The sequence below is a fragment of the Penicillium hordei genome, assembly GCF_028827395.1.
Source record: "Penicillium hordei strain IBT 12815 chromosome Unknown utg000006l_segment0_segment0, whole genome shotgun sequence".
In the NCBI taxonomy this organism is placed as follows: Eukaryota; Fungi; Ascomycota; class Eurotiomycetes; order Eurotiales; family Aspergillaceae; genus Penicillium; species Penicillium hordei.
Window position 1 is genome coordinate 1,691,078 of NW_026623147.1, and position 19,447 is coordinate 1,710,524.

At 47.5% G+C, this 19,447-nt stretch overlaps 7 protein-coding genes across 7 annotated transcripts; 3 read left to right on the forward strand and 4 right to left on the reverse strand.

The window, feature by feature from the left end:
- Positions 1-584: 584 nt before the first annotated feature.
- On the reverse strand, positions 585-2,452 carry N7537_011333 (uncharacterized protein; the record flags this gene model as incomplete). The annotated part of the gene is made up of 4 exons (XM_056902387.1): positions 585-1,527; positions 1,606-1,731; positions 1,792-1,895; positions 1,958-2,452. The coding sequence occupies 4 exons, from the start codon at positions 2,450-2,452 to the stop codon at positions 585-587; spliced, it is 1,668 nt and encodes a 555-aa protein (XP_056747674.1).
- Positions 2,453-3,902: 1,450 nt separating this feature from the next.
- N7537_011334 (uncharacterized protein) lies at positions 3,903-5,258 on the forward strand (the record flags this gene model as incomplete). The annotated part of the gene is made up of 1 exon (XM_056902388.1): positions 3,903-5,258. The coding sequence occupies one exon, from the start codon at positions 3,903-3,905 to the stop codon at positions 5,256-5,258; it is 1,356 nt and encodes a 451-aa protein (XP_056747675.1).
- Positions 5,259-7,718: 2,460 nt separating this feature from the next.
- On the forward strand, positions 7,719-9,059 carry N7537_011335 (PP2C family serine/threonine-protein phosphatase; the record flags this gene model as incomplete). Its single annotated transcript, XM_056902389.1, has 1 exon — positions 7,719-9,059. One exon carries the CDS (start codon positions 7,719-7,721, stop codon positions 9,057-9,059), a length of 1,341 nt encoding a protein of 446 aa, XP_056747676.1.
- Positions 9,060-10,283: 1,224 nt separating this feature from the next.
- On the reverse strand, positions 10,284-10,784 carry N7537_011336 (kinase-like protein; the record flags this gene model as incomplete). The annotated part of the gene is made up of 2 exons (XM_056902390.1): positions 10,284-10,541; positions 10,620-10,784. 2 exons carry the CDS (start codon positions 10,782-10,784, stop codon positions 10,284-10,286), a joined length of 423 nt encoding a protein of 140 aa, XP_056747677.1.
- Positions 10,785-12,325: 1,541 nt separating this feature from the next.
- On the reverse strand, positions 12,326-14,061 carry N7537_011337 (uncharacterized protein; the record flags this gene model as incomplete). Its single annotated transcript, XM_056902391.1, has 6 exons — positions 12,326-12,396; positions 12,476-12,578; positions 12,631-12,673; positions 12,741-13,140; positions 13,451-13,709; positions 13,765-14,061. 6 exons carry the CDS (start codon positions 14,059-14,061, stop codon positions 12,326-12,328), a joined length of 1,173 nt encoding a protein of 390 aa, XP_056747678.1.
- Positions 14,062-14,653: 592 nt separating this feature from the next.
- On the forward strand, positions 14,654-16,090 carry N7537_011338 (uncharacterized protein; the record flags this gene model as incomplete). Its single annotated transcript, XM_056902392.1, has 2 exons — positions 14,654-15,360; positions 15,415-16,090. The coding sequence occupies 2 exons, from the start codon at positions 14,654-14,656 to the stop codon at positions 16,088-16,090; spliced, it is 1,383 nt and encodes a 460-aa protein (XP_056747679.1).
- A 903-nt stretch (positions 16,091-16,993) lies between these two features.
- N7537_011339 (Mcm10/DnaG-type zinc finger protein) lies at positions 16,994-19,306 on the reverse strand (the record flags this gene model as incomplete). The annotated part of the gene is made up of 1 exon (XM_056902393.1): positions 16,994-19,306. One exon carries the CDS (start codon positions 19,304-19,306, stop codon positions 16,994-16,996), a length of 2,313 nt encoding a protein of 770 aa, XP_056747680.1.
- Between the last annotated feature and the right edge of the window lie 141 nt (positions 19,307-19,447).

The following is a 19,447-nucleotide window of genomic DNA, read 5'->3' on the forward strand; positions in this document are numbered from 1 at the left end:
GTCTTCTCCTTCCCTCCACAGAGATCTGTTCGAACGAAATTGTATGATGAGCAATCTCGGGCCATGAAGACCTCTGCATTTCATGGTCTTTTTATTTTCTTATTCCCCCTTCTTTGCTCCGTCAACGATCCTTTGCTTTGCTCTATGATTGGACGTTCGTTCAATTGTTACGGAGGATACGATAGCTTTGTTCTAATTGATTCTCTATTTTCCACGATATATACTATTGTACGTAATCAGTACGCATATCACGACACTAGTAGCTTACATTATGAAGACAGTCTCGGTGTATACTTGACGATTAACTCTTGCAGTTAAACTACATGTAGGTAGGATATGGATATCAGTTTAGCCGACGGCACGTCCTACTGATGATTTTTCAAGATACCTACGAAGGGGACGTGGAATATTTGGATTACGCATTAAAAATAGTGAAAATGGTGTAAGAGATTGTATTGGTTTCTGTTCATATTTTATACCCATTGACCTCTGGTGGAAATGCCGAGGCAATACGCGTTGTAAACTCCCCACTTATTGTACTTCGCCCTATAAATACATGCTTTTTGTTGAGACAATTTGCATAGTTACTTAGAATCAATCGATACATCGCTTGAAAAATCAATAAACTTGGGCCAGGTATTTGTGAATACCAGGTTCTTGATAGACTTCTCGGCCTCCTCAAATGCATCGGCTGTGAAATTTGTAGGAACGACAACGGAATTCGGAACACGGGACTCAATATGCATGATACTCTGCTCCTCTTGAGGATACGAATCGAAACACAGAGCTTGAGTGTCTTCCTCCACAGTTATCACAGTTGACAACTTCTTTCTGTGCATTGCCATCGCGTTGTGAGATTCGGGAAGATTCCTGTAGGCGCAAGCTTCGCCAAATATTTCCAGTAAATCTGAATAAATTCGAGATTCAACGTTGATAGGAAATTGTGCCAAGTTCATATCCACGCATAATGCGTAGATCTCAAGTGCGATCTTGAAGAAATGAAGTCGGTGATACTGAGGATCGCAGTTCCAATCGTATTCCGGGCTTGATTCCCCGATCTTTGCCCATGCAGCTTTCCAGTCGCGCACGTAATTCAGAAAGAGGATATTCTCACCGCTGAATTCCTTGGCCGCGGCAAATCGGAGAAGAGCACTGGAGTTTTCTTCTAAGCATCTCTCTAGAGCTCCTCGGGAATAAATTTCAGGCACGCGGCTGACTTCACTCGGAGTTCGTGATGGTGCTGAGCCGGATCCTTCTCCGCTGGCTGTTTTCTTTTCATTCCATGCTTGGAGTTCCCCCAAAAAGCGATCCCTCTGCCCCCTGGAGACGACAAGCTCATAACACGGAAAGAAGATGGTAACGGCCTCCATTGCCACAATGCCGGGAGCAAACCTGCGATGGTTATCATCTGAGTTCATCTGGATTTGATTATGGGCCTTCATTACCAAAGAGCTGGCACCCAGTATCTGTTGATGACTGCCCAGATATCGGTTGTCGAATATAGCGCTGCGAACCACATGGGTGAACCTGGTAAACTACAGATCTGTCAGCATCATTTATTAGGTGATCGGATGGCGATGCCATGGAAAATGTGTAAGTGCTCACGCGGCGATAAGACAGCAAGTAATCTGAAGCCGCCAGTGATGGATGTCATGGATGTTGCGAATCCGCCATAGAACGTATGGCGCAAATACCCAGGACCAGAGCAACTGCCAGAGAATTGAAGGAATCCTTGAAGATTTCGTATCAGAAAAAAGCCGACCATATTACCATTCTAAGCAGATATCTTACCATTCAGGGCCTCGCCGACATTCCGCGGCGCTCACATGTTCGGAGAAGGTTCCAAAGCTATGAAACTTTCGGGATGTGAGGAAGATAGAAAGCGATACGAGTAGCTATAGACGCGAGAAGAGATGAGTGGGGAGCACCAGGGAGCGGGCGCGTAGAATGCACTGACTTGAACCGAAATCCCAACCGCGATGCCCAATTCCGTTCGCTGTACGAGGTTTAGTTGTCTCCATCGAGCTAGATACCGCCTAGACGGTTCCGCAGGATCGATAAAGTGGGGTCTGTACGGTTGGCGCGCGGTCAAAAGCAGCTTCTCCTGAACGCCAAAGACGTTCAGAAGCTGCATACTGTTTGCTTGGAAAAGAGCGATTCCCAAGGGGAAATAAATGTTCATGACCCAGTATTCTGCGGCACAAGGATATTTGCCACCCATCGAATATGCAACCATGCACAAAATCCAGAACACATGGAGACATAACACCGCGCTCAACACGAGACGCAAGTTGCGGATGCGAATGCATTGCTCATGACGATTGACAATAAGGAAGACGGAGCCGGTAAGGAGAGCAGCGGTCCAAGTGATGGCCACCGCTACATAGAGTTTGGCCAAAGAGTCGAAGATAGCCGCGCCACCGTCGTTCCCCCCGGGGCGGGTGAAAGCCATGTTTGATTGTTTTAGAGACCCGATATAACCATCCAAAAGGCACTGATCGCCGTGCTTAGCAGCTTTGAGAAACGGGTCAAATGGGCCGGGTCAAAAAGGAATGACAGGGATTGAGGATGATATTTTCGGTCCAACGACGGGTACAGGGAAAGATGGCTTCGGTACTCCTACGGGGATCCGGAGAATAGCCCAACGGCCTTGCCCCCAAGGTCCTGACCCCTGAAATAACCTGAAACTGGATGCATCACTTCTATGCACCTGGGTGATTAGTATAGAAGTAGCGTAAGTCCGTGTGCCAATCCCGTGCCAATCCCGACGGCCCGATGTCGGGAACCCACAGCCCTAACCAATTGGAAGGACCTTGCTGCGCATGCGAGAATACTCGGCCTGGCCGATAATATTGCTCATAAAACATACATAATATCCCTACCCATCGATGCATATAGATATATATAGGCACTCCGTACCTCATCACGCATAACTTGTCCAGAGGAAGTTGTGAGTAACAACTGATGCGTTGCAAACTCGCCAATCTTCCCAATGCCAGGGCTTGTCCCTCAAATCCTCCCCGAAGACACAGTACAGCCTAGGTACCTGTAACTAGGAACTAGGGGGTGTCGAATTTTCGCCAACGGGAAGATACGGCACAGGGGTCGCTCTGTCCGTGGCTTCGCCTGTATTAGCAATGAAAACTCATACCATTCATCGACCACGAGCACGAGCACTTGGCTAGGCCCAGTTAATTTTAAACTGGTTGGATCCTTCTAAAGTTTGAGAGCGCACATGGATTAAACAAAGCATCGGTTTGGTGCCTAGGCGTTCCGTACGACCGTGAAGTGAGTCCCCCGATTCTCCAGTCGTCAATCTTCAAGCCAAAGCTCCAACGGTACTCTGATTATTACCATAGGGAATAAAATTATAGAATATAACTAACTTGATAGTGTGAGGTACAATGACACCTCATCACAAGTGATGTTGCTGCGCAAATAAAGTACCAAAGACGTTATCGAAGCGCCCCACGTACTTCGGGTGCTGCGGTGCTAGGTGGAAGTGGTTAGGAGACCCACGAAGTAATACTCCGAACAACGTGGTTATCTTGTAATGTTACATTTATGTACCATTATGGGGCAGAGACGGTCTGTGATGGGTTGATGGCAATCAACCTTGTCGGGCGTCCGCGAGCCTCTCCGACACACACACACACACACACACACACACACACACACCATACGATATTACATAGAATAAGAAATGACCAAGCTCGTTGTACAATCCTATCCTTTTAACCCCTCCATCTACTGGTCCAAACACATTAACATCGTTTCCGCGTGTGCTGGTGTCCTTAATTGTGACACGATACTCCTACAGAATGGCATCCCCGCCCCAAAGACCATCTCCCGTACATGCAAGCAAGCCGAGTTTTGTGGCATCAGTCAATACATATCTGAGCATGGATAGTACCTGGGACTGGAAGAGGTATTCTGCCAAAGTCGATGTTGAGGCTCAACGTAGGCCACGAATGAGCTTTTCCTCAATCCGATATCTCATTCTCACAATCTATCGCCGCCTATTTTCGTTGATTTATTGTGCCAATGCGATCGCATTCATTATTATCATGATAAGGAGCCAACAGAATCTCCTTGCATTCGTCAACGCAGCGGGCATCAACTTGCTAGTATGCGGTCTTGCTCGACATCCGCTAGTAGTGAATGCCATCTTCCGGAGCATATGCCGCATTCCGCAGTCGGCTCCTCTCGCGTTGCGCAGGAGGGCCGCTGAAGCATATCAGTATGGTGGAGTCCACAGCGGATGTGGTGTGGCAGCCCTTTTATGGTATACCGGCCTCGTGGGTCTGATATCAAAGGAATATTGGTTGAACGGAGACTCGGGGACGATTACCGCCCCGGTGGTTGTTATATCCTATGTTTTACTCGTTGACCTCATTACCATCATTGCGGTTGCGTACCCTACCTTCCGGGCAAAAATACATAACTATTTCGAGCTCATACACCGATTCGGCGGTTGGTTAGCAGTAGCTCTGTTCTTAACCCTCCTGCTGGTCTTCTCAGATCAAGCCCGACATTCGCAAGGATTATCTCTCGGGCAATACCTGATTAAGCTTCCAGCGTTTTGGTTCGTCCTGGTCATCATTGCCTCCATTGTCCATCCGTGGCTCCTTCTCCGCCGGGTGCAAGTTTTGCCAGAGCATCTCTCATCACATGCTGTCCGACTCCAGTTTGATCACACATCTACAGCATTCGGTAAAGTCTTAGCACTTTCCAACCATCCGCTCAAGGATTGGCACAGCTTCGCAACTTTCCCTAATCCCGATGGTACGAGCTTTTCCTGCATAGTATCTAAGGCAGGCGATTGGACAACCCGGTGTATCGACCAGAAACCAACCCAGCTTTGGAAGAGGGGAGTGCTCATGTACGGCTTTATCCACGTAATGCGGGTTTTTCGCCGAGTGGTAGTGGTTGCCACCGGATCGGGAATGGGGCCCTGTATCTCATTTTTGAGCGAGAAGCATCGCCCACAGTTGCGAATCCTCTGGCAGACGCGGGATCCGAATAAGACATACGGCCCGGATGTCCTTAGCCTTGTGCATCAGCTCGACCCAAACCCACTTCTCATTGACACCACCACCAGCGGCCGAGTGGACATGGTGCCAATTATTCAAGAGCTCGCGCGAGAAATTGATGCGGAGGCTGTGTGTGTGATCAGCAATCCGCCGCTCACGAAACAAGTGGTCTTTGAGCTCAAGGAGAGTGGATTGCTTGCCTTTGGACCAATCTTCGACTCTTAAACATGAGAGCCAGAGAATGTACATATATGGGCATACGTACAGTGATGAGGATATCTGACCCATTAAATTTGCTGCGAATCACTATTAGGTGACAATACCTAGATGCCATTAGACTAGTTGTGATAGAGTTCAATTTAGCTTTTTATAGTGCGGGTACGTTTCGATGGTACCACAGCCACTTTTAGAACCTTAAGCCTCTCCCCTAATTTATTGTGCTCCGTAATCTACATTTTTCCGGCGGTGTACCGCATTTATTTCTGATTGCCCTAGTGGTATATGCCTTAGACAAACTCGCACTGATTTTCTGATATTTTGCAGACTGCGCTAAATCAAGATTACTCTCTAACCCACTTCCTTCAGAGTATAGCTATATGGGAAGCTAGTGGGCCGAGGAACCTATGATTATAGTAACATTTCTGAGCCGTGATACCGAGTGATATTTTTTATTTTCCTTTTTTCAGAAGTCCATCCTACCCTTCCGACAAGTGACCGTTTTCCTGCTTAGTGTTGGAAGCACCTCGCTCGTAGAATGTCTTTGATTGGCCGTCTAGGATCAAATGCGCTCGCCTTGTGAGTACCTGGGTAACTGTGTCAGATCACAGCCACTTGGAGAAATGTAATTCCAACAAATCAATCGCTCCTCTTTGAAACTAGCGCTGGCTTTCTGCCCGTACTATGCCCTCCACAAGGACATTCATTTTCGGGGGTTATCCTAGAAAGCGCTCTAGTATTCCTAGTAGGTTCTGCTCTCTTCTACTATACTCTAGAATTCCTCGGTGGTACTTGTGCTAAGTATTCTTGTTGTATGGATCGTAGGAAAAGTTAGAGAGGAACAAATCCTAGGCCATAGCCGTGCAACTTGTTCTATTAGTATTATATACTGCTAGAGCTAGAGCTAACGTACCATAAGTAAGAATATTAACAAACATCATAACCAGCCGTTAGATGACTAAACATTCTAAATGCAAACCTATTCCCTCTATCTCCTCGCGGAGGTCATACCACATTTTCCGGATATCGAGATCCTCAATCTCCTTATCCACGGCAGTAACTTCAATTGTGGGCGGTAGTTGGCACCATTAGTGAAACTGGGTATGCAATTACCTCTTCATTTAACCCCCTCAATTATAGACAGGGGTTCATATACTTTACTTTGCAACGCTACTGGTCAGAGCACAGGATCCTTCGAAGTTTCGATTAGATTAAAGGTAAAACTCCTTAAAGCCTAGCTACAAATTTACAGTGGAGAGCGTAGACACAAACAATTTTGGTATATGACCATCTCAGGCTTTGATACTCGGTACCAGGATTTATCAAACGCAGTTACGCTGCTACATTTGTTATTGATTCTATATCCAGCTGGCAGGCCATCCTCCTAGATTAATTATAATAACAGTAGATATTCTGCGAACCCGGCAATTGACCATCGCCATACTACTCCTAGGGTTCTTTTCATTTATCCTTAGTGATCTAAAGTGAGGTCTGTCTCCATTATATACTGGTCGATTGCTTGAATATTACAAGCATATTAGCAGCGACCTTTAAGTTCAGTCGTTCCGAGACTCTTTGATTGTGTACATCGACAACTTTATAAGCCAGAATGGGGTCAATCATGTGCTTAACATCAGGTACAATACCGCTCCGTTTATTTCGTGACCTCGACGCTGTCCAGACTTGTTTAAGCACAACTGATCGTGACTTCTAGATATGGTGGAGGGACGCCCCCAACGGTCTATCCTGCTGGTAAATCACATGTCGACACCAGTCAGCGGGTGTCAAGAGGATGTACCAATGGATTTCCTTATGGATTTCTTTATGGTCTATTCATATAAATAGAAGGATAAAGTAAGGCTCTTATAACGAGTACTACGTTACGATACATGCGACAGAACTCGCATTCTGTATAGTGTGTATATCTTTTTCTTTTTTTGGGGGCTTTACAAATCGATTATCTCAGTACTAGTGCCTTTTTCGAAAGTCATACATAGAAAAGTCTCATGCATAGAGACACAGAGTATGCTTTTTTTTTACCGCCTTCGTATACACTAAAAATACATCGAAGAATATCTAAAAATATATCCTCAAAGTCCCGCACTATTTTCAACTGATGTATACTCTTCAATTTTTTTTTTAGAAAAATCGCAGCACTCATGCTTTCTAACCTAATTCCATATTTGTCTCAGCAAATAAAGGCTGAGGGGCTTGTGACTAATTATTTCATACAGGGCTGCCCAAGTCTGGAGTATTCTGCTTACCCCTTTCCAAGGTTGTCCGAGTTCCAAGGAGCCTCGTGATCTGACCGCCTTAACAAAACCTGGGGTAATATTTAATTAACTTCAATGTTCTCTAGTGTCTCCTACTTCTCAGCTTCGAGGCACCATGTTATCATGTCTCGTGCGACCGCGTCTAGGGCGCGCGACCACCTCCATCGTACGCACACATACCAAACGTTCCTTCTCAATGAAGGGCTTGTCTTCAAATTCAAAAGTTTACATTGCGACTGCCGGTTTGATCAGCATGCCCGGCCTGTGGTGGTTGACCACTACAAGGGATGATGTGCCCCGCCTCGAAAGTCCAGCGGAGCACTTGGCCCCTGAGCGGGGCCCCTCTAAAGAGGATGTCACACATATCTTATCGAAAGAAGCATACTCCTTCCAGGTCAAAAATATTGCGGGCGTCAACAGATACGACGGCGCTCAATTGGCTTCCAATAGCCCCTGCGAGGACCGTTTTATTCATGGCAAAGTTTCCTTGTCGTGGAATGAAAATGATCAATGGATGTCCTGGGCTGTTTTTGATGGACATTCAGGCTGGCAGACAGCGGACCTGCTGACGAAGCAACTCCTGCCTTTCGTGGGACGCAGGTTGACCGAAGCTAAACCATCTTCAAATGACGAACCGGTGCCAAATGAGTCAATCCAGCGCGCTATCATGGAAGGATTTGTGGATCTTGACGACTCCATCATCAAGACTGCACCAGAGACAGCTGAGACCAACGAAGCATTCCAAGACAAGGTTATGAAACTGGCTCCTGCTTACGCCGGTTCATGCGCTTTGTTATCTCTGTACGATCCTTCCACAAGCACGCTGCACGTTGCATGTACTGGGGACTCAAGAGCGGTTTTGGGACAAAAAGGGTCAGACGGAAAGTGGGAAGCAATTCCCTTGTCAGTAGACCAAACTGGCAGCAACGAAGCAGAGGTCACCCGAATTTCGAAGGAACACCCTGGTGAGGAAAGCATAGCCAAAGGTGGACGGGTGCTTGGGCTCATGGTCTCACGAGCCTTTGGTGACAGTCTGTGGAAGTGGCCTGTGGATTTCCAGAAGGAAATGAAGCGGAAATTCAATGGTCCAGCACCCCTAATACCTCGGTACGATGTTCGCACACCCCCGTACTTGACTGCCGAGCCAGTCGTGACAAGCACTAAGATCGATCCTAACAAACCCTCGTTCTTGATTATGGCAACGGATGGGCTGTGGGACTATCTCTCCAGTGAACAGGGTGTTGACTTGGTGGGGAACTGGTTGGAACCACAAGGGACTGGAGAGAAAAAGAGCACACCAGTGCGAACAGATGGAGAATTTGACTTTGGCAGATTCTGGAAAGATGTGAACTGGAAGTTTGAGGAAGAGAGAACAACAACACAAGATGGTAATGCTGCAGTACATCTGATGCGAAACTCCCTTGGTGGAAACCACCACGAGTTGATAGCAGGCCGGCTTGCCTTTGGCCCTCCTTTCTCTCGACGGATACGGGATGATATCACCGTGCAAGTTGTTTTCTTTAATACCGAGAAGTAGATGTCGAATTCTTGGTCGATCCGAACTTCAAAGTCTATTTCTAGAGGATGTACTATGTACCTCCGAACCCTTTCGGGTGGCGGAGACCAAAGATAATTACGACTACTCTCGCTGATGTATCACACATTTTCTACCTATTTTCATCGCAATTCTAAAAAGAAAAATGAGCCTGTCAAGAATGTCATTTATTCCTCGCGTGACTGGGGGCGCTGCTTTGCGTACTCGTTCAGATGATTCCTCAAATTATATTGATGTATGGTGGTTGGTGGCAGCCAGTCCTCTTTTGATCCTTGTCGGCCTTGCTTTCATTGTGGGGATAGTCTACTTTTTCAGAAAATTTGATATTTGCGAGGATCTTTGTTCGTAAGTCATCAAATCTACCAGTTCCCATCGAAGAGAGATGCTAACCCGCCCCTGACATCCAGCATTATTTGTGCACCTGTATCTCTAATGAAGAGTGCATTCAAAGTATTAGATCGCTTGATTTTTCGAAAAGCAGCGCCTCACGAACAGCAAACTATGCCTGGTAAGGGAGAGATCCACCCAATTTAAGTATTTCCGAGTCACTAAGTATCATCGCGTTGGTACAGTGCCCATCCAGATGGGATATATCAGGACAACAAATGCGAGACCTATCAGGATGCAATATATGAGATCTGATAGCCAAAGCCCGCCAGCCTATCAAATCTCCGCGTCTCCAGAGGAGCCCTTGCCTGTCTACAAACCATAAGAGAACTTGGTTGGAGGAAAATAAATATGAATGGACTAAAGACAGTGGTTCATTGCCTGAATATTGCTTGACTTGGGATTTCTATTTCGGTGTTATGTCGAATGTGATACTACTGCGATAGCTCTATAGATATGAAAACTCATATGCAGTAGAAAGTTAACTCATCTAGCTTAATTTTGGAAACAGCATGAAAAATACGCTAGTGATTATCTTTGACTAGGAAATAAGTACTGGAAATCCGGGTGTAGCTTAACATTAAGGATTATACATAGTAGGCATAGTAGGTGGTCACAATAATTTCCGGAAGTACTATATAAGATTATTGACTTCGTTTTTGGCAACCTCAAAGGTACATGCGATGAAAAGACATTTGATTTCTTAAATGTCCGCAGGCAGCTTCGGCTGGTTTACCACGAATGAAAATATTGCGCGTGAATAGAGCAAATAGCGTGCAAGGAGATCGTTGACTGAATTTTGTTATTCGGCTCCTAAAGCTACGTTCGGAGGAGCGACAGAAGTGGGTGTTTTTGAGGTGAGGCATTCAGACCTTTTGGATCGGCTGGAAGTAGGTATTCCAAGAGAAGAGAGTTGAAGCTACCGTCTTTTCCTTCAATGATCCACTGCATGCAGAATTCGAACAATCTTGGATAGTAGCCGACAGATGCCCAATCAAGAAGGCAAAGTGACCCATCTTCCTCCCATAAGATTTTTCGAAGCGCTATATCTAATTGACAGAGGACGAGCTCATAGCCCTAGAGTATAGGTTTTGGATTGTGGGGGAACAACCGGCTGTTGAACCAGTTTTCCATCTCTGGAGAATTATTAAATACTAGGTCTTCCGTTTCTGGGAAAAGGAGGCTTCTACAAGCTCCTCCACTTAGGGGACCAGGAGAGATGTGCCGTAGTGTGGTAAAGTAATTAAGCACGCCTGCTCCTTTTTGGATAGTGGCCTTTTCCTCTAATGGATCGATGATTTTTCTTTCCACAAGCTCCATCACAATATAGCCATAGCCCTTCTCATCAGAAAAGAAAGCATAGACACTGGAGTCCGGACTATGCGACTATCTCAAAGTCCATAGGCTATCCGTTGATTTTCGGCTTCTTCTTTCGTTACACCTGGGCCCCATGTTACCAATCGATGATCGGATATCTTGATAGCACCATTTCCATACTGGCTAACGATGTTCGCAGGCAAAGGATCTGCGCAATAGGCAATCACCGAGGCGGGTTGGATGTCTCGGGGAAATGCAGGACTGCCTTAAGAATGAGTTGGTTTAGCAGACTCTGGGGTCTTGAAGAATGTGTCAGAGGGTGAAGATAAAGTGGTTGTGGGTTCAGTGCGGAGCGGTGCCAACCGACACAATCGTCGAAGGCGTCTTATATACAAGCTTTTGGTGCTGAACCTCATTGTCATTCTGATGAATATACCACTTCTGGTTACTGAATACCGGGGCCATTATTTTGTTCAGCTCGTTCTTAAATGCTTTCTCTACAACGTGAAGTTGAAGCTTGAGTTTGCTGTTCTGGGCAGGTTGGTAACTATCACCAGGAGCCACCATCAACCAACTACCGATGAAATGTTCGATATTCCAGATTCCACGCAGTTTTTGCTAATAGAAGATTTTGAAACCACAACTGGATGAGATGACCAAATTGTATTGATTTTTCTGAGTGATAGTATTTGGTCATTATTTATGTGTTCTTTTATTGAGAATATACAGTTCTTCCATACGCAGGTTGTTTAATGCCACCCTTAGAAGCCGGCAATCTATTATTATGGTATACAGCTGAATATACTGTCATACTACTAGCAATGGCATTTTTAATATAGTCGGCTGCTGGATCAAGATCACCTACACCCAAACAAAAGCACCTCTCAGCTTAACAAGGTTGAAACCAAAATCCCTTTTCAACACAATGAAGTTAAAAAAAGCCAGAACACAAGGCTATGGTGAGACCTATGCTAACCTTTCAAACGAACAGGATGTTATGATATGAAAATTAACACGCCATTATCCTACAGACCCGCACAGTACTTCCAATGTAAGGCTGCAGTACATGGCCCCTCCCCCTAAATCGACCGATGCCACTACAACTCCAACACCCGTTCCTCGTTATAATCAATATACATTGGTTTCGGCACACAAATCTCAGGGGAAGCAATGGCTCTATGGCTATCTGGAGCGGGACAACTGGTACCCAATATCTATTGAGATGATGGGTTGCTTTGAGGTAATTGCCTATGGGTAATGCCATTACTATATTCATGAAGAACCTTGCAATTTAGTTCGCTACTATTGGATTGTTGGAGATATTGGCTCTGGCTGAATGAAAGGATTGAGGTCTTAGAAATTCTAAAATTTACAAACCTAGAATAAGCTGAACGAGAATTATTCATCCACGCATAGCCTGTCCTGCAATTAAAAGAAAGAAACCAGCAAGTATTGACAGACAGGGGTATATGAAGAAAAGACATGCTTCCTCGCAGTAATAATTCAAGCAGATACAATTCTCAAAGAAAGACAATAGTTGATACTCATTCATCATCAACAAAGGAGTTAGCCAGGTGGCCAAAGAAAGGGACTTCAAAATGGTCCAAAGTATCAACTAGAGATGATGTGGTTAGTACCAGATCCATCTTTCCTGCCATCGAACAGCTCCCATAGAGAAACCTTGGAAGACTCACCATCTCGGTAAGCATGCATGCTGAGGAAGCCGATTAAAGCAATATCGATAATTAACAATGTCCAGGAGAGAAAGCTCGACCAGCAGAACAGTATGTGGATGATCTATGTTTGGCATGTGAGCTTATGCAACATTACGAAAGACTGGGTTACTCACAAACATGGCAGCAAATAACATGCTCGATTGCCAAGCATGAAATCTGCAGTAAATAGTCAGCAGACTGAGATCCAAATTAACCCTACAGTATCCCAAACCCCATCACATACCGCACATAGTCACTCTTGTGTTCAGCTAGTAGCAGGAATACACCCCCCGCAGGAGGCAGAAGCAGATACGCTAGCGCTGCTTCGATATCCATGCGGATGGGAAGACTTGTTTCAAAAGCCCCTAAGCTCACATGGCCACCCTCAATGTCTCGCCCGAATCCTATGTTGCCATGTCCACCGCTAGCAAAGCGACTGGGGGAGGGTAGGTCGGCCGAGGCTCGCGGTGAACGGAGAATTGGGGATACTCGGCGACCGTCTGGGTGGGGAGGCGATAAAACACGCTCAATCTCCGGTGATTGATCTTGATAGGGTGCGAAGTTCATTGTGTTGTCGTACCTGGAAAGGTGAATGACGGAATGATCCTCGTGGATCAGGGGAATGAATGATTTGGAGTAATCTCCTTATCGTTATCAGATCGCGACGCGTGTAACTGCCCATATGATGCCTCAGGCGACAATACATTAGAGGGTATCATATCATTCTGCTTTATCATAATACTTAAAGATTTATTGTACATAAACTAGTTCAGTCCATCTAGACCTTTCCCCGACCGCGAGAAATCCCACTCCCTCGTGCTATCCCGCTAACTGGCCGTTGGCTTGTTGTCGTAGAACCACGTGTTGCCGTGCGGGTTGTACTGACACTGGGTGTTCTTCCTAAGCCAGTGGTTCGAACTGTACCCCTCGTAGTTCCGCGGGTGCCTCGAGTACCTCGAGTAACCTGTGCGCGTCGCTTTTCGATTTCCTCGGCTTTCCGCGCTGCTGCTTCCCTTTGTTGCTGAAGCGCTTGTTCACGTCTTTCTGCCGCTTGCTGTCTTTGAATCGCTTGGTTCTCGATATCGATCACATCCTGAGTAGCTCCCTGCCAGTTGGGGTTGAGGATCAATCGCTGGTTATGCTCGGTTTGGGAGAGAACGCGAGTCCACGTGTTTAGGAGTGTCGATGCCGAGGTAACAGTTTGTGAGACCGTCTATACGGATGATTAGCCGGGGTATTGACCATGCACTATTGGAAACGCATATTACCTCCATGTTTCCTTTGGCGGAGTCCAAACTTCCTAGAAGCCCTTCTATCACTTCGTTGATATTCCGCACACCTTGTAATTCTGTCCGGAGGGCAGCCTCTCGGGCCTCCTGCTGATCAAATAGAGGATCCTCGCCATCATGGGATGCTCGAGGTTCTGGGGTAGTTTTCTCGTCGGAGGTTCTTGGATTGATCTTCTTGTGGACCACTCTCTTAGATGGCGAGTTCCAGAGTCCCTCTGCGTCATCGTCGGATAGTTGGAGCCTCTCCATTTCTTCTGCTGTGGTGCGGAAAGTCATGGTGTTGAATTTGCGCAGAGTAGGAGCCGAAGTATGTACAAGCAATCTTGATGGGCTGAACACCCGAATAGGTTTAGTCCTAGGCCGATTGCCCGTATGAAGTGTTTGAAGGTTAATTGATAGCTGGTGAGCGAGAGGATCGACGGTTGTAAGACAATCTAACAGGCAATTGGGGTAGATCGAGATGGGAAATCCACATTGTTGACGCGGGGTTTTCAGCCACCGCAATTATCGGGCGGTGAGGATACCCGGTGGCTGGGCGACAATCGGCCTTCACAACAACTTCGCCCTTCTTTCATCCCCATCTTATCGTTATTTTGTTCTGGTCGCCTCGGACAATTGGATATCTGCAGGCTCATGTTTAATACCTTTTTTTGGGCTTTCATATCTCCGATTCCTGCCCTGATTTTAGCCGGACATCTGACAAGCTGGACGTGGTACGCCCTTGATGAACCAACACTCCTCGACACTTGATCAAGATCGTGAAATTCAGAAAAAGCCCAGGAATAAAGTGTAACTAGTATACTATTTACATTTTCCCTCAAACGATTGCAAAGTATCGAGCGGTTGTTCAATCGTGATTCAAGTCAACATGGCGTCAACACCACCGCCTCCATCGCCGTCTGAGCTTCGCGTACCCAGGGCGCCGCGACATGGGGCAAAGCACGACAACTATGAACCTTACCCTACACGCTACTCCGCGAGACTTGCAGGTCAACGAGTGCCAAGGGTTGTCCAAACCACGCCACCCCCAAGTCACCCAAGCGCATCTGCCAAACCTGGAGCATCTAAAAGAACTCTTTCGCCCTCTTCGCCTGGCACCGCCAAACCCTCACCCAAAAAGGTTGCACGCTCCCACAGAACTGCTGCCTCCCGATTTTCTCCCTTTGAGTCGGAACTTGGACTTCCCCGCACCTCTGCACACACCTCCCGATCCTCTGCAGAACAGGCTTTACCTACCCCAGCTAAAACTCCTTCGAAGAAGGTAATCAATTCCGATCCTTCTACATCTCGTTCTCTGTTTCCTTCCACTTCCACGCCCAAACGCAGAAAAATGGATGCTCCCAAACACTCTGCCGCAGAACCCCCAGCAATTTTCGTCGACGAGCCTTTAATTGGGTACACTATTGAAGCTGCAGAGCAAGAATTGGGCATCCCTATTCATGAGGATTCACGTGATCGCATCCCTGTGGTCGGTCCGCTCTCGACTGATTCGTTCATTTCCAAGGCTGCAAGAGCGGTCGGACGACCTACGACTCGCTCAACCACCACCCACAAAGATGGAGCTTATTATGTCCAGTAAGTCAAACCTCACTTAGCCGTCATACTCACACATTCTAACTTGTGTATTAGCCGTGGAAAGAAAATATTCAAGCGCTTTGATGACATGGAAGATGAGGCTGAGGATGAAGATGACCTTGGTCTTTTCGCTAACCGCCCCGACCTGCTGGCCGATAACCCTGATATTCTCAAGAGCGTGAAGCCTTTGAAACGTGGTGAAATCAAACCTCGTCTCCTCTTTTCTACCCCCATTCAGCCTACCGATGGTGATGAGGAGGATGTTACCGATGTCGAGGATCACGAGCCAATGTCTCCAACTCCGGCTTACGAAGACGAGACACGTCTGACTCCTCCCATCTTGCCAGATCCAGCCACCCCTTCCTTTGAGTCCGAGGACTCATCTGTCGTTCGCCCTGCCCCTGTTGGACGTTCTGGCCTCCGTTTCCCTCGCTCTGCTATAGGCGATGTGTCTCCTTTCCAGCCCGCTTCATTCTCTGAGGACCTTGGTCTCAGCGCTTCTACCGATGACCAGACTCGGTCCCGAGGCCTCTCTGTCAGCAGTGGTAGCAGCCTCCTGAAGTACTGGCCGTCTGTCAGCAGGAAGACGCGGGAAGTTGAGGCTCCTACCGACCGTGTGAAGCGCCTCCGCCAGGCCCGCGGTAGCCCTGCCACACGCACCCGACAGGCTATGCGCGCAGAAGCTTCTGGAGAGGCTTCGACCGCTAAGCCGTCTACATCTGATTCCTAGATCTCACTCAAGCAGCACATTTTCTCACCTCGACTTCGCATTATTCCAGCGCTTTGAAAATTTTGACCCTTCGTTTGTGCGTTGTGCCGGACCTGGCGCTGAGGGGATCAACCTTTTGTTTGTTGCGCCTGGGCACATCTGTTTTATCGGCGCCTTCTTCTTCTTTCAGATGTTCTCCTAATGCCCTTGTTTCTCCCCACGACGGCTATCTTGTAATTGCGCAGGCCGCTGGTCTTTCTCTTTTTTTTTTTTTTTCTTGTGTTTTGTTCCAATGGCGCGCATGGGTTTGTGAATCGCGAATACTAAGGATACCTCATGAAAACATCTTCGGCTTGAATAGCGGCGTTTCCCCTTGTCATTTCATCCGCGCTCTTCCAAATTGTTTCTTTCTTTTGGTTTTGATTTTGGTACCAGCGTGTTCTTTTGTTTTATTAATCGCGGGAAGCGATCGTCACGGGAGGAATCATGGTTAAGCGGAACAGCTCAATAGAAATTCAGAATATTTTGGATAATTTTTCCCTGTAGCTGGTATTAAATTTGTACAAAAGCTCGCTTGTCTGCTGGGGAAGTATGTTTGTATCCCCGCTGCTAGTTGATGTAGTCAAAACAAGCTTTCCAAAGTTCGGCAGTAGCTGCGCTAATCACTAATGCTATTAGCACATGTAGACAAGGAGAGAAAAACGTTCCATGAGCCTTCTAATTGAGGTAAAAATACATTAATCATTACATCGATTCATGACAGGGGTTGTTGTATCTACTTCTCGACAAACCCAACAAAAAACCAAGCCGCCCAATGCAACCAGGACATGCTTTGTATTCGTTACATCGTTATGAGCATTCTTATCCTCAAGAGGGACTCAAGGGTTGAGGTGGTGCCAGGATAAATATAGATATTGGAGTGCGTCAAATGAACTCTAGGTCATCGTCGTCGTCATCATCCAAGAGTGCCTGTTTCCCACTCGGTGTGGCCTCAGCTGGCGCACCCAGGCTCTCCCGGCCAGCCTCCCTGATACCCCTTGAAGTGATGAACCGCGTTTTCTTAACTCCGCTACCGTGAGGCTTGTCATGAGCACGCTTCATTGGGCTTAAACGGACGTTCTTGGCTTTGCCGAAGGTGGTCATATCCATACCGTGGGTTGTCGTGGGGCTCTTGGGCAAGGGGGTGCCTGATGCTTTGTCCTTGTTTGGGCTCTCGTTGCTAGTCCTTGTGCGAAGGTACTCGGCACCCACACCACCGACACGGCCAGAAACTAGCTTTTGGGTGATGTCACGCTCCCGCTGTTGGGTCGCGAGACGTCTGCGCATTCGTTCCTCCTTGCTGTCCATACCGCGGCCCATCATACCTGAGGCGATGAAGGGGTCGTCATGCGCATCAATCAGGTTTGCCGCCGAGCCTCCCATGGGGTTGTAGGACGAAAGACCACCACCGCGGTTTCTGGAAGGCGCCACGTAATAGAGCGATTGAGATCCCATGTCATACTTAGGACCATCGTGTTTCAGCCCGTGCTTGAAAGCACCTCCTCGCTTCACTCCTTCCCCAAACAATCCGGTGCGCGAGCCGGATTTACCACCAAGACCAAGCATACCGGTGTCAGCATTGACTCCCGAGCGTTGGCCCTGAGTGCGTCGGATCTGGATATCAACGTGGAAGTCACAGAACTCGGTCTTTCGACCATCTATCCACGATTGGCAGGTCTTTCCGTCTTTTCTCACAGCCTTGCAGAACCCGATATCCCGTGCCTTGCCAATTTCGAGCACCTTGTCATCTGATGAAGACAATGACAGGCTGAATCTGTTTGTGTCCAGCTTGTGCTTTGGTGGGGGCATGATTGTAGGGTTCAGAATTGCGACGAGAGTCCCTTCCGAGATTTTGTAATAACGGGGGAAAGCAGTGTCAAAAAGGAAGAGGTCAATAGTCCATTTCAGGTCGGTCAGGGTAATGGCCATATATCTGTTGGTGTTGTTAAGTCCATCATCATAAGGGTCCTTTTCTTGAGCCGACGCGTTCCCCGTAGCTTTCTTTTCCCTGGGGTCGGACTTTGACGCAACAATGCCGAATACCACAAAGTCCCCATCGATGTCCTCTGGGAGCTCGAATGCTGGTGCCTTAACGGTTTTAAGTAGGTCAGGGATGCGCAAAACCCTCTTTCCTGCGAGTGTGCGGCTCAAGAAAGAATGCGGAAGAACCCGGCTTGATAGATGTAGCGATGAATAGGACTCGAATTTTGAAGAATCCGGCGCCTTCATCAAAGCATCATCTGTTTGACCTAGTTTGTGTGAAGAACTTGGTTCTTCTTCTGCCGTATGAGTTCGCCTATGTAGATGAGATTGTCTCTCGTTGTGGCCAATTCCCTCGGTTCGTCGAATATTCGGGGTTGTATTACTGCGTTGTAGACCGGATGGGCGGGATTCTCCCATAGATCGAAGAATATCCTCACGGCTGAAGCTTTCCACAGGGCGCTCTCGTGATGACGATGGTGGGGATGAAGGCCTTGTGTCCGAAGCTGCAGCTTTGAAGGCATCGATCTCCGACTTGTCGACTTGAAAAGCTGAACTGCGGTTAGCCTGGACCCTTTCTGCTCTCTCCAGCCGAGATTTCTCGGCCGCCCTGCCTTCCGCCATTCTCTCGCTGAAACTTTTTATTCGGTTGATCCCTCCCGTTGATGAAGGAGAAGTTTGGGGCCGCGAGCTGAATATGTCATTAGAGCGCGGTGTAGCACCGTCTCGAAACCCCATATGACTACTCGGTCGAGGCCCGGGTCTTGAACTTGGAGGTCGTTTCAAGGATACATCACTGGCCTTCCAGCCCTTATCAATTCCCATGACATACCTCCGAGGCGATGTTGGGTCAGCGGGAGGCAGTTCTCGCCTGGTAGGTGATGCCGGAACCTGAATTCCATCGCTGCTCGTTCTTTGCCTCCCTCCCTTGGCGATTCGTGGTGTCGCACCGCGGTCTTCTGTTCGCAAAGCGCTGATTGCCGAATTTGGTCGAACATCGTCATCCTCGAGGTTCGAACTAGACCTTCCGCGATTCTTTTGCTGGAGTTTCTTCAACTTCAAACGCGCTTTGATCTCGGCTAGCTGAAGCTGCAGGGTTTCTTCATCCTCCTCTTCCCCATCATCTTCGTCCACAATTTGACTGGCTTTTGATCGGAGATTAGGTGTGGTATTTGAGCGTTTTAATGGTGATTTCAGATTCTCTCGAGTGCGTTGCATCTCTTGGTACTTTCGTCGTCCAGCCGGCGAACTCAAGAGAGCCGCGCGGGGCGATTGGGGCGGCCACGCAGGTTCAACCACTTTGGCGGAGGAGAATAGTTAGCGACCGATCAGCATAAACAATTGGACGGACCTTACTGG